At 40.5% G+C, this 13,776-nt stretch overlaps 1 protein-coding gene and 3 long non-coding RNA genes across 5 annotated transcripts; 3 read left to right on the top strand and 1 right to left on the bottom strand.

Annotated features, from left to right (window-relative positions):
* The first annotated feature begins 41 nt into the window (after nt 1-41).
* LOC109203786 (uncharacterized) lies at nt 42-1,235 on the top strand. The gene is made up of 2 exons (XM_019363498.2): nt 42-247; nt 427-1,235. The coding sequence occupies exons 1-2, from the start codon at nt 173-175 to the stop codon at nt 1,087-1,089; spliced, it is 738 nt and encodes a 245-aa protein (XP_019219043.2). The 5' UTR covers nt 42-172; the 3' UTR covers nt 1,090-1,235.
* Nucleotides 1,236-9,508: 8,273 nt separating this feature from the next.
* LOC102082845 (uncharacterized) lies at nt 9,509-10,022 on the top strand. 2 transcript variants are annotated; one of them, XR_266503.4, is made up of 2 exons: nt 9,509-9,818; nt 9,903-10,022. It is a non-coding gene; the product is annotated as an uncharacterized LOC102082845 (long non-coding RNA). The 2 variants fall into 2 exon arrangements; XR_266502.4 differs by having other exon boundaries at nt 9,518-9,818; nt 9,906-10,022.
* Nucleotides 10,023-11,155: 1,133 nt separating this feature from the next.
* On the bottom strand, nt 11,156-11,713 carry LOC112848080 (uncharacterized). Its single transcript, XR_003222026.1, has 2 exons — nt 11,400-11,713; nt 11,156-11,310 (listed from the first exon to the last, which is right to left on the bottom strand). It is a non-coding gene; the product is annotated as an uncharacterized LOC112848080 (long non-coding RNA).
* A 33-nt stretch (nt 11,714-11,746) lies between these two features.
* On the top strand, nt 11,747-12,455 carry LOC102082982 (uncharacterized). The gene is made up of 2 exons (XR_266506.4): nt 11,747-11,885; nt 11,970-12,455. It is a non-coding gene; the product is annotated as an uncharacterized LOC102082982 (long non-coding RNA).
* Nucleotides 12,456-13,776: the final 1,321 nt, after the last annotated feature.

Here is a 13,776-nt window from a genome sequence, read left to right as displayed (position 1 = left end):
CCTTTTTACCCCACAGCAAGAAGAAGCCATTTGTGCAATGGTCATTGCAAACAATGCAATAAAGCTGAGAGAAATACAAAGCGCTGTCATAGAGAACTACACGGTATTTGGCAATATTGAATCTGTTTCAATTTCAACAATTGACAGAGTACTCAAGAAGAATGAAATCCACATGAAGCAATTGTATAAAGTGCCATTTGAACGAAACAGTGACAGGGTGAAGGAGATCCGTCACCAGTATGTGCAGGTAAAGCTGGTCTTCTATGTTCTGCACTGCAAACTGTTTTACAGTACTTCGTAGTTTCATGCAGTACACTTGCAATTCCACAGCACATACTCTACAATGTGTTTTACCAAATGCATGCATTACTGTTTGTTACTGTACACAGGCATATTGTGACATTGCATTTCTGTCTCTCTCTAAAGCGTGTACTGGAGCTGGAAGCCAGGGAAACACTGCACACATTCATATATGTTGATGAGGCAGGTTTCAATCTGGCCAAAGGCAGAAGGCGTGGAAGGAATCGCATTGGACAGAGGGCAACCACTGAAGTCCCTGGTCAGCGCGGAGGGAATATTACCATGTGTGCAGCCATCTCAGACAACGGCGTCCTCACCCATATCCCCCTTCTTGGTCCATACAATACCCAACATCTCCTGACATTTTTAGACACTCTTTACAGGGACCTAGTCCCTGAGAATGAGAGAGGTGGAGGCCAACTCAGCAAGTATGTTGTTGTCTGGGATAATGTCCGTTTTCACCACTCCCATCAGGTCAGAGAGTGGTTTGCAGCACATGACAGAATTCTGGTTGAATATCTCCCTCCATATTCCCCATTCCTTAATCCAATAGAGGAGTTTTTCTCTGCCTGGAGGTGGAAAGTTTATGACCGGCATCCACATGAGCAAATGGCCCTGCTAGCAGCCATGGATGCAGCATGTGACGACATCACAGCAGGGTCCTGCAGAGGATGGATTCGCCACTCCAGGAGATACTTTCCTCGCTGCATTGCGAGGGATAACATCTGTTGTGATGTAGATGAAAATATGTGGCCAGACAGACAGGAACGTCTGGATGTGCCAGAATGATTTACTGTACTGTTACATGTGCTGTTTATTGTTCACATTAGTGCACAGCTCTACCAAATGGGTGATTTTATGTTTACATGTATTCTACAGTGAACAAGTGACTGTAGCATATTTTTCTTTTGCACAATTCTGTAGGATTACAAACACTTCTACGCAATGGAAATGTGAAACATACGTATTCAGTGTCTCAGTTACTCCCAAGACTCCCATAACATCTACAGTGACTTCACTGCACATTTCAGATGGCTGTACAGGTAGGCCATAGTGCTGTCGTCAGCATTTTCAGGTGTCACCAATTGTTTTTGCAATGGGAAACACTGAAATTATAAACTGTCATAGTGGAAACATGACAATGCCATTTGACTATCTTGTTCATACAGATGGTGTCAAGACTTTTCATTTTGATGGCACTGGCAGTTTCATTGACATGGATACTTGCTTTTGCGGTATGGATAATCAATTCTGTGCATGTGACGTGCTTTTGCAGGCTATCCACTAGGTTTTGCAGTTTGCACTAATTGTTTTGGGAAATGCACTAACTGCTGTGCAAATGTTGATGGTGTTCTGAGAAACGCACCAAAGCGACTGAGAAAAACTGTATATATATACTTGTAGAGGAGGGGATACTGTAACGCGATTCACCTGTGACTGGGTAGAAGAGGCTTTTCATTGGTTGCAAGTAAGAGTAACACACACCAATTTTCATTAGTGTGAGATAAGGTTCACCTGAGAAAAGTAATTTATGGAGATTTTCATGGAAACTCCTTAAAAATAGGGTTTTCAAAATGGGTGTACAAATTGTTTGACAAGATGTTCAACAATTTTGAGTGCACTGACACAAGCAATGAAATGAAGACTATTAGTTGTATGGACAATGACTATTCAGCCAGTACAAGTATAAATAATTGTGACAGTCATGATAAAAGCAAGGAGATAGTGATGAATAGCAAGTCAAAAGTGACCATTCTTTAGATATTTGTACTTACTCAACTGCTTCATGTCCAAAGGCATTTGAAATGAACATGAAACCGCCACAAGGTTGTGCCAAAACGGCTACATGTTGTGGAGGTTGAACTAACTATTGTGCAAAGTTTAATTCTGTTGTGAGAAATGCACCAAAGCAACTGAGAAAAACTGTAAAATCACCAAGAATTAAAACATGGTCATATCGTAGCATAAGACTCCCAGCCTGTTTTCCTGTCTTTGTGAGCGCTTCCTTGGGGAAAAAGTAAAGTACTTACCAAGGAGATGCTCTGTCTACCCTGCTGTTTTCCATCAGCCGCTCAGTGAGATCTTTACCAGTAGTGGCTACAGATACCAACTACGAATCGACCAATTGTTAGACAACACCTCTACATTGATGATATCAAGCTGTATGGCAAGAGTGAAAAAGACATCAATTCACTGGTGCACACCACCGTTTGGACTGGAGAAGTGTATTCAGATGGTAACAAAGATAACTATTAGAAGGCAACATTGAGGATATTGAGGATAGCTATAAGTAAGTGGGAATCCCACAGGCAAATGGAAATCATGAAGAGGCTGCTAGAAAAGCCACATATTCCCAAATACCTGCAAAGGGTAAAGTAAGTCCTCAGGAATCAGCTGAATGGGACGAACAAGATCCAGGCAATCAATACCTATCTATGCCCTACTTATTGTCAGATACTCTGTTGGGTTAATAAGTCGGCCGAAGCCACTGACATCAAGACAAGAAAGCCCCTTAACATCCATGGAGGGTTTCACCCCATGTCCAGCACCCTGGGAATGCATATTAAGCAGAAGGAAGGAGGCTGAGGACTAGTGAGTGTCAGAACCACAATCCAGGATGAAACAATATCCATGAGTACATAAGGAAGATGGACACAATTGATAGTGTGCTTAGTGAATACCTCAGGCACCAGAAACCCGAGAAAGTAGAGGAGCAAGAACTGTCAGAAGAACAGGCTGATATATCAAGAAATCCTACTCAATGGGGATGTGATGCTTTGTTGTGTGATGCCCTCTGCACAGATTTCCACTGATTCCCTTTTCTGGAGTGTGCTGAGCTTGCCCTGAGTTTGAGCGAGAGTGTTGTGGTGTGGGTTTGGGTTTTCCTTCCTCCTTGAAATCCCTGAGGCACAGGATTTCATCTTTATCATATTGTACAACATTTTGTTGAGTCATATCAGATGATTGTGTAATAAATCATTAATAAGTAATAAATCACACAGACACAACATTGTTACATCTTTCATTTTGACTTGATTCCAAAATTGTATGTACAACATGTATTTTGTCACACTTGTGTTATGCTCTAGTTGCTAGTTTGTACGCTCAAGGCTGGTTTTCTAGTTTCTGAGAAACTATCAGAGAAAAATGGATTGGATAATGTGTAAGTAAATATGGATTGTAACAATGTCTCTGGCACTTCTTACAGCACTCTTCTACTCTACCTGAAGACTCAAAGCACTTTATACAAGATCCATCATTCATCACTTCACACCAGCACTTATTTCTATACTTAAGTGCTTTCTATCTAACATTCCGATGGATGAGCAACTTGGGGTTCAGTATCTTGCCCAAAGATATTTGGCATACAGCCTGAAGCAGGCATGGCATGCATTTTAAATTTCTCTTTGTCTTTAGAATCATCAGGTCCCAATCAGCCCAAATAGCAAAGAATAACAGCATTTTTTTTTTTTTTTTTACCTGATTTTTGTTTCTGAGAAAAATGAGATCCACATATGAGGACATTCGCTTTAAATTTCGATAGGACAGTGGCAGTACAATATCCTCGTAAGTGGATATCAGGCCCTTGTAAAGCAAAATTTTGCAGACTGGGTGGAAAGAGAAGGACGTAATCTGTTAATGTTATGTAGATGGAAATAGGCATTGATGTGAGATTTAAAGGATAGTGAACTGTCTAGGATGACACCAAGGCTCTTAACTTGAGGAGAAGGGAAAACTGTGGAGTTATCGATAGTGAGTGAAAAATGGTTTGCCTTCAATAGGTTGGATTTGGTGCCAATAAGGAGGATTTCCAATTTATCCTCACTGAGCTTTAGAAAATTAGAGCTAAACCAGGATTTTAATTTGGATAGACATTCTGTAAGGGAAGAAGGTGGGAGGGAGGAATCAGGTCTGCAGGAGAGATATAACTTGTAGAGCAAAATTTAGTATTTTGGTCTAGACAACCCAAAATGTGATGTCCACATACATGGACGCCAGGTCCTAGGAGGTTAAAGTTACTTTTATTCAACCAGCAGGTTTTTTTTGACCGGAGATGACACAGGTGTCTCCCAGAAGATAATAAGACTATGTACAAGAGGCATCATTGTAGAAAGAAATTGCAGACCGGCTTTTTGCATGTCTCCACAGGTATTTTTGCACATTCTCCTTAGCAATGAGCACCAAATCTTTCAGGTTGGAGGGTCTTCTTGCCATCACCCTGATCTTTAGCTCCCTTCACAGATTCTCAATTGGATTCAAAACGTTAATGTTGTTTTCTGCTAACCATTTTTTCACCAATTTTGCTGTGTGTTTTGGGTCATTGTTGTGTTGAAATATCCACTGGTGGCCAAGGCCAAGTTTCTCTGCTAATGTTGTTGTTGAGAATCTTCATGTATTGCTCTTTTTTCATGGTGCTGTTTACTGTGATTAGGTTCCCTGGTAATAATGCCTCTTGTACATCGTCTTATTATCTTTTGGGAGATGCCTATGTCATTTCCAGTCAAAAAATAACTTGCTGGTTGAATATAAGTAACTTTAAGTCAAAATTTGCCAGGGGTATGAATAATTATGGGCTTGACTGTAAAAGTACTAGTAATGTGAGACACACATGCAAAGACAACTTGAGTTGCTATGCTTGGCTGTATTGCTTCCTTCTATTCCACACCTTCAAGTGAAAGTGCAACTTTGAATATCAACGAGAGACCTAAAAACGGCATAGTCACCCTGAGGCAAAACTGAGGTGCAGAGGTGAATGAAAAGGAGAGGTGAGGAGGACGAACAGAGTGTCAAACATAATCTGTGACCCAAAAATGTGTTCCAGCTTTGTCACAAGTAACTAGTCAAAAGACTGAAATGGATGATACAAGAAAGGTTTTCATGTTTCAGGAGACTTGTGGTAATTGCAAATATTTTGCAACCAGTATCATTAATATTATTATGATTATTCCTAGTGATTGATTTTATTTTAAATTTGGATTTCTGTTGTCCATTAATTAATATAATGACGGCTGGATACTCACAGCATGGATGGATTGTCTCACTATATAAATAAATACATACATACATACATACATAATTCCTACACAGTAAAAAGATACAAGAGAATATTTTACTCTACATATATGCCTAACAAAATATATATTGAAATGTAATCATTTTAGAATAAACAACATTTTTTCTGAGTAATGAAATATTTTGGTATGGGTATATCTTGTTATGTTTAGTTATTGTCCACCTCTAAAATAATTATTCACACACATCATTTTATGATACTTGGTTGAATGAGTTAGATGTGACTAATTTATATAATTCTTTGTTTAAAAGAACATTTGTTTAGGTAACATGTTTTAAACAGCCTCATAAAATCTACTTGGAGTCGTTATTGTAGTTTAAACATTTCATTCTTAAGAAGAGTAATGACAGGAACACTATTGGGATAAGCGTATTAGTCATTGGCTCTGTAATACAGTAATGAGCATAATGTTGTAGTATGTGGATTTACTCAGATTATTATTTGATTAAAGGGGTAAACATATCAGCTGACAGATGAATATGTTCTGAGAACACAACAGCTTGCACAGAGAATGCAGCTTATACTGAAGCCAGATGGTAACCAGTGGTTAATTGCTCAATAATCTTCACAAACACTGGATTGTGGTGTTTTAAGTGTAAGCTAGCATTTCCAGACTGCATGCTGGGAGATCAGAGTTTAAGTCTTATCTGCTGATTAAAATTATCTCTGGGATCTTCACTGTCCAAAGGCAGATTATAATTTCTTACTGTGTCTTACTGTTGTTCTCTGTCTTTGCTGTTATTGACAGAGTTGTGTTATGAAGCATCAGTGGAAAGTACCAATAAATACATATACAATACTTTTACTTACAAGGACCGCTCACTTTAATGATGATCTCACTACTGCAGAAGCTACTATTTTCTCTTCAGAGGGCTTAACTAGTTGTGACTCCTCTTTCTTTGCCATAAATAGAACCTCACTATTTGTTTGCATGCCGGATATGAAGGACAGGTACCTCTAGATTTGCAAAGCAGATGCTATTTGACACTCTTCAGTAAAGGTACCCTACAGAAAGACAATCGGATTGAATGCGAGCATGAGAAGCATCTAAGGTAAGTAACATTGATTTATCACCTACAGTGGCTTCCCCTGCATACAAATGACCCCAGCTGGATTGGCTCTTCAAGGGCACTGAGGAGTAAGGAGGTGGGGTGGAGAAATATGTCCAAATGACCCACTACCACACAAGAACTGTGACTCAGTACTAAGAGTGTACTCCTGCCTTCAATTTAGGCCTGCTAACCTCATTTACATGATTGAAAGAGTTTGGGCTACACGTGAATGATAATACAGGATGCATAAGGATGAGTCGAAGCATGTTATAGCAAATTAATATGGATCAAACTCCACTAGTTGAAAAAATACCATCTAATGAAGACAATGTCTTATATCTGTGTGTGTGCAGGAACTGAGTGCAGTGAGTCAAGCAGGAACAAAGTGGCTTATGAATGAAAATTTAAATTAAAAGACAAATTTTCAGCAAAGGGTAAGCTAAAGAATGTAGTCAGAATATATCTTTCTGCAGCAGTCTTTAGATTTTGTCATTGTTTATTTTTATTTTTTTTAATTCGCCTGCCTTTGACAAGAGGCCTAAAAACTGCACAGTCACTCTGAGGCACAGCTGAGGTCTATAAAGAGAGGGGAGAAAGAGTAAGAGAACAAGTGATGGCTGTGCCACAGAGAGAGAAACAGCCTCAGAAGACATATTCTGGTGTCCATCGGCTAAATCTTTGGTACTCGCTTTTACCCTGTGACTTACCATATTCCACTTGTGCTCCAGATCTTTTTGTGCACCAGCTGCTTCTTGTCCCAGTCAGTCATCTCCATGTTGTTAATCTGATCCTGCCCACCCACTCTCCCGTGGCTCAACCTGGCTAAGCCTCGGGATATTTAGATGTTTATTTTCTCATTGCATGCTCAGTTGTTGAATAGACATTTTCTTACACTTCTGCTCTGTCTCATTCTGTTGTGAAGCCCACCTCCTTTGAGTTTTATTTTAACATGTTCCATTTCCAGTGTGCCTCTCCCATAAGAATGTGCCTCATTGTTGTCTTGCATTTTAAGCTTTGCTCCCACAAATCATAAAAAAAGTGTTTCAAGCAAAATTGAATTTACTTAAATTTATAGAAATTTACATCTTAAGGTATGATATCGCCACAACTTTCAAAATACCTCTTTAAGAATTCCCCAAACGTTGGAAAGGCATGTTGGTGATAAAGGTTTAAACCAAAATGCACTTTTAGTCCAGTAAGTAACACAAAACTGAAACTGTTTTTGACCCATAAATATGAAATCTGACCAAACAAAAAAAAAAAAAAAAAAAAAAATGCTGACATTAATTATGACATTTTGATTAAAAGAGCAGACAAGGATGGCCCTACAGTCATTTGGAGCCAAGATCAATATAGACAAAGAGCTTGTCGCCAGCTGTATAATTCCATAATTCATAATACTATTTAGACCTTATGTCTAATCTTTTGTAGTATATAAAGTGTGTGTTAGAAGGTATTTTGAATAATGCATTTCAGAAGGAGTGGCTCAAAAAGAAGAAGGAGCAAGATTAAGAAAAAAAATAATCCCACTGTACCTGGTCTATATGTTGCCTTAAAAAACAGGGTCCCCAAGCCCCGGGCCACGGACCAGTACCGGTCCGTGAGTCGTTTGGTACCAGGCCGTGAGAGTTGAGGCTCAGGTGTGAAATTTATGGTTTTCCGGGTTTTATCGTTTCTTTTTAATCGTTTTTATCGTTAACTCGGTTTCCCTGGGTCTTGTATGTTATGAATAAATTTTCTTTTTTTAGGTACCGGTACTGGTTTTATTTAGTCGTATTTATCCGCGGCACCTTAAAGGCGGGTCCGTGAAAATATTGTCGGACATAAACCGATCCGTGGCGCAAAAAAGATTGGGGACCACTGGCCTAAAACACACAAAAATGTCTATAACCCTTCAGGTGAACCTATGATTAGTGGCAAGGATTAAATTTCTTATTCCAATTAACACCAAGACAAAATCATTTAGTATGGAACATATACTGATGATTTGCTAATGTTTTATATGGGCAATTTTCCTTAATGCCACTCTGTCCAACTCCTTTAGAATTTATTTCAAGTGAAATTAACTTGTTGGACCTGAAAAATCACTAAAACATCTTCTGGAGAGCTGCATAGCATAATCTTTGAAAAGTGTACACCATCCTTCATGCCAAAGGTTCTCATCTTCCTCATTTGGTCAACAATATTCCTTTTGGTCAGTTTCAATGTCTCATAAACGTGGGTTTATGAGAATGAATCATTTGTTGGATGACGCGTTTCAGATCAAAATCCTGCTGTATAACCCAACTGTGCTTGGGCTTCAGGATGCAAACTGATGACATGACAGTATACTATAAGGTCATTAAGATAAGATGGGGTCTGATTATTCAAGACCTTTTATCCGAGGAACAGGATTTTGAATTCAATTTATTTAACAGAGAGCCAATGAAAGGAAGCCAATATGGGGGGAAATATGCTCTCTTTTTAGTCCCTGTCAGTACTCTTGCTGCAGCATTTCGGATTAACCGAAGGCTTTTCAGGAAGTTTTTAGGACATCCTAGTAATAAAAAGTTACAGTAGAATAAATAAAATCATTATTTACAAACTGCATTTTGTAATTCTTTGGGTTAACCTTGTAAAATATTTAAATTTGTAAAAAGATGAACCAAGTATAACATCAGTAACCACAGACACGACAAAGATAACGACAGTGCCCAGTATTTCATACCCATCACTGGCCCCTCTTGTCTGGGTTAAGGTCCTGACAGGCCTGGGGTTGACTCCTTTTTTCCTCCCTCCTTTCTCTTTCTTCTTTCTATAATAGGGGTGTCCAAATTCATAGGCTGCATCCTCCGGATACACCCGACCCATCTCTCAAATTCGGGGAAAAGGAGGAAGCATTTGTCGGCTGCATTCGGAGGAGTCTACGAAGTTGGACAGCCTTTGTCACGTCGCTGTGACGTAATCGGCCTACAAATGCGGCCTCAGGAGGATGCAGCCCATGAATTTGGAAACCACGAGTCTCTCTCATGTTCTTTTTCTGCGTCTCTCTCATTCTCAGGTGGAGTTGTGAGCCAATATTCCTCCCTGGTCTGCCTGCAGGTGGCATTTCTCCCACACCTGTTCTGTATTAACTCATTGGCTCAGGGTATTTAGGGACCGTCTGGCACTGCTACTCACTGCCAGATTGTTTATGCCGTTATGATGCCGCTTGCCTAAAGCCAGTGTGATTACCCTCTTGTCATGAAATCCTGTTGCTTGGAGGAATTTAACAGAAACTTCCAGTTACCTGAGACGCCTAGATGGTTGCTGCACCTGCAAAGAGACATACTCCCCTGTTAGCTACCTGCCTGTCTACTCTTCATCAAAACTCTCTGCTCCTTTGGGAAGTTCTCTTTGCTAGATACAAACAAGTAAGGTATCAAGTCAAACCACAAATACTGCTGAATTTTGTCAAACTCACCTTGGCTGTTTCTAACTTCTCCTATTCTCTCTAGCAGATACTCCAGTTCTGTTCCTGTTGGCAAATCTTCCACCCATGCCACTTACCTATTTTCAATATACTCTCTATTATTATTACTATTCCCATTTTACAATAAAGACCTGTAAACTTGTCATTTTCCTGAGTCTGCTCTTTGGGTCCAATTTATGGACCCAGGCTGGACAATCTGGCCAACCTTTGGACCCTGCAGATTCAGCAGCTATTCAAGCAGCTGTCTTCCACCAAGGTGTTTTATTACACGAACAGATTCTCACTTCAGTTGATGAAATGCTACAGGCAACACATCAGAGGCTAGAACAAATGAATAGCATCATTTAATCAGTTAATTCTCCCTAAGTTGGCTCCCTTTATTATACGTTTGCTGAAGGGTCAGGCCCTCCAGTGGGCTGAGTCTTATTTAATTACAAATCTAACTGAGTCATCCACATATGATAAGCTTGTAGAGGAGTTTACAAGAGTGTTTGATCATCCCCTCCAAAGAAGAGACGGCTAGACAGCTCTTTAATTTATGAAAGGGAAATAGGAGTGTGACTGAGTACTCAAGTGAATTTCTAGTTCTCGCAGATTGCTTGATGACCAAGTAACTCGGATGCCTGTTGGTGTAGCAAGTCTCTGCTCTCAATGGTCAACTGATGGCAATAATCACTCAAACTAAACCAGTTTTCCTTGTCATTTCTGGGAACCACCAGAAAGTACCAGAGTATTTTTCTTACAGTGTATATTTTGGTACATCTCTTCATGGGACAACACTCAAGATTTGCTACTTTGATACAATGTAAAGTTGTCAGTGTACAGCTTGTATAACAGTGTAAATTTGCTGTCCCCTCTAAATAACTCAACGCACAGCCATTATTGCCTAAACCGCTGGCAACAAAAGTGAGTATACCCCTAAGTGAAAATGTACATGAGTAGATGACCACATGAGGGAACACCAGCGCCACTGGGACAGCAAGCTTGAGCGGTCTCGCCCTGCAGGGATACCACCCAACCAGACGGTTGGCAGGACTCGTTTAACTCCAGAGAGGTGCAATGGGAGAATAACAGCTGTGGAGTGTCTTTATTGCAGGGGTGTCGAACTCCAGGCCTCGAGGGCCGGTGTCCTGCAGGTTTTAGATATCACCCTGTTTCAACACACCTGAATCAAATGATTAGTTCATTACCAGGCTTCTGGAAAACTTCATGACGTGTTGTTGTTAGGTTCATTTAAACAGATGGATTCAGTGGCAGAAACACACACAGGCGCAGAACAGCAGTGAAGCAGATTTATTAACCGTGATCAGGAAATATTTACAAGGGGACAGGGCTATATACAATAACCAAATAAATGTGCAAATGAACAGGGCCGAGGGGGAACGGAACGGAGCCAAGGTACGCAGACAGATAGATGAGCAAACCAGAGCTACCTGAGAACGAGGGACAAAACAAAATTAACGAATACCCGGCGAGAATCGAGAATGAAACTAAAATACACGGAGAGAGTTGGAGAGCTTACTTGAAACACCAGGATACAGGAGTAACAACGATCGCAAGCCAGCGCCAGATAAGTCTCTGTCACAGATCCAAAAAATGGGCCAGCGCACAAAGAAACAGGCAGGCGAGCAGGCGGCGAGACAGGCACTTATGGGAACGACAATAATCCGACATCAGACGTCCATCACTCAGCTCCCTAAATGCTCCCACTGATGACGTCCGATGCGCCGCAGGTGTGCCGGCATGTCGTCAAACACCGCCCCCCGCCTACCTGTGCCGAAAAAGGAAAACAAACCCCAGAAACACCAACACACATACCACCAACTCCTAATAGTTGTGGAGGTAATTTAGCCATTTAAATCAACTGTGTTGGATCAAGGACATCTAAAACCTGCAGAACACCGGCCCTTGAGGCCGGGAGTTCAACACCTCTTCTTTATTGTGTTGAATCTGATCATTTCCTATATAAGTGTGAGTAGGCCGCTGGTCAAAGTTGGAATGCTGGCAGGTAGGACAACAGTTAACTCATTCCTACCTCCTTTAATGATTCCTGTCACAGTTTCTTATGATTATCATTCTGTTCAACTTTAAGATCTCATTGACTCTGGGGAATTGCAGAATTTCATGGATTCAAACCTTGTTAAACAACTAGGTACTGCTCTGGTCCCACTTCGTGAATCTCTTCGCATGTCAGCTGTCAATGTTAACCTCCTTGCCAGCATCACCCACCAGCCTCAACCCTTCTCAATCCTGCTTTCCCGAAATCACCATGAGTACATTACTCTATTCATCTTCGACTCACCTAATTCACCTCTTGTTCTCAGTTTTCCCTAGCAACAAACACACAACCCAACAACATAGATTGGATAAACAGTAATAGCTCTTTTCCACTAGCACCTGATGTGCATGAGGTTGTTCTAGCAACACGGCCTAAAATCCTGTGACGTCATTTGTATGCAACACAAACACCACAACCATGGAGGACGCCAATGCGATGATATACCTGCTGCTTGGAGTATGGCTTTTTGTCAGACTCAGCTCTTATCTCTTCCTCCTGTTCTCTATTAGCAGCAGGATTTTTCTTTGTGGTAAAAGAAAGATAAGACAATCTGACCTTGTATAGATTACTATGGGCTAAACTGAATAACCATTAAAAATAAATACACATTACTTTTGAGAGCCTCTATATTCTCCAAGCTTACCATCTCATCTAATTTGGGAGGACGAGTCATCCCCGATATCTTAAACCTCTTCATATTCATTTACCTGGACGAACAGAGTCTGTCACCTCCTGCAACGACTCCTGAAAAACAGGCTATTTGTCAAAGTAAACAAATGCAAGTTCAATGTTTAGCGAGTGTCTTTTCTGGGGTATGTGACTGAGACTGGCCAGGTTTGAGAGGATCCTCCCAAGATTCAGGCAGCGACCCACTTCCAGAAAGCTGCTCCAGTGATTTTTGGCTTTATCAGAACTTAGAGTTGTTGCTCCTAAAGCAGGGGTGGGCAATCTCAGTCAACGAGGGCCGGTGTCCCTGCAGATTTTAGATGTGTCCTCGAACCAACACAGCTGATTTAAATGTCCTGAAGTTCTCCAGAGGCCTGGTAACGAACTCATCATGTGATTCAGGTGTGTTGACCCAAGGTGAGATCTAAAACCTGCAGGGACACCGGCCCTCATGGACTGAGATTGCCCACCCCTGTCCTAAAGTGTTTGATCTCCTCTAAGGTTCCTTTCCTGTGAAACTCCACTGCCCAGGAAGCATTTGGCAAACTCAAGCAATCAGTTGCGTCAGCCAGTGAGCCAGTCCTGGCTCAACCTGCTTAAAGTCATCTTTCCTTTCTATCCTTTCTGCTACATTGGATGTTCTTTTTTGTTACAGTTTACTTAAAATCAGATGTGATACTTCACTAACCATATCAGACTAATAAGGACATTTTAAGGAAACTTTACTGTGCTTAGGAAGGACACTTTGATGTATTTTAGATTTTAGCTTTACCAGATATGAAGATGATTTTCATACTTGTGAACAACTACTACAAGTTAAAGTTAGGTTAAAAATCCATGACCTGATATTATGGAAAATGCACAGCAATAAATCTGAAAACATCAATATGCTTTCTTAATAATGAAGACAGTTTCATACAAAAAGATTAAGTGAAATATAATTATATAAAATCGCCAGTTCCTAAGCTTTGATAACATCAAATATCTATCACTATGTATATGATTTCATCTGCAGGACACATGCATACATCCATCCCCCATGCTGACTCGTAGCCAGCGTGGAACTTAATGTGACTCAGCAGCTGATATTTTCATGTGTGGGCTCTAACTATGAATAATCCTGACTAACATTAATGACCTTTATGGTCCAGCCAACGCCATCTATCATGCGACC

This window comes from Oreochromis niloticus, linkage group LG10 (genome assembly GCF_001858045.2).
Source record: "Oreochromis niloticus isolate F11D_XX linkage group LG10, O_niloticus_UMD_NMBU, whole genome shotgun sequence".
Lineage (NCBI taxonomy): Eukaryota > Metazoa > Chordata > Actinopteri > Cichliformes > Cichlidae > Oreochromis > Oreochromis niloticus.
Note: the sequence above shows the minus strand (reverse complement) of the source record. Positions and strands in the feature narration are given on the sequence as shown.

Excerpts from the sequence above, each read along its gene's own strand:
- LOC109203786 (XM_019363498.2), top strand. The coding sequence starts at position 173 with ATGAAGCAATTGTATAAAGTGCCATTTGAACGAAACAGTGACAGGGTG. Across the intron at positions 248-426 it reads TCCGTCACCAGTATGTGCAG|CGTGTACTGGAGCTGGAAGC; the intron begins GTAAAGCTGGTC and ends CTCTCTCTAAAG.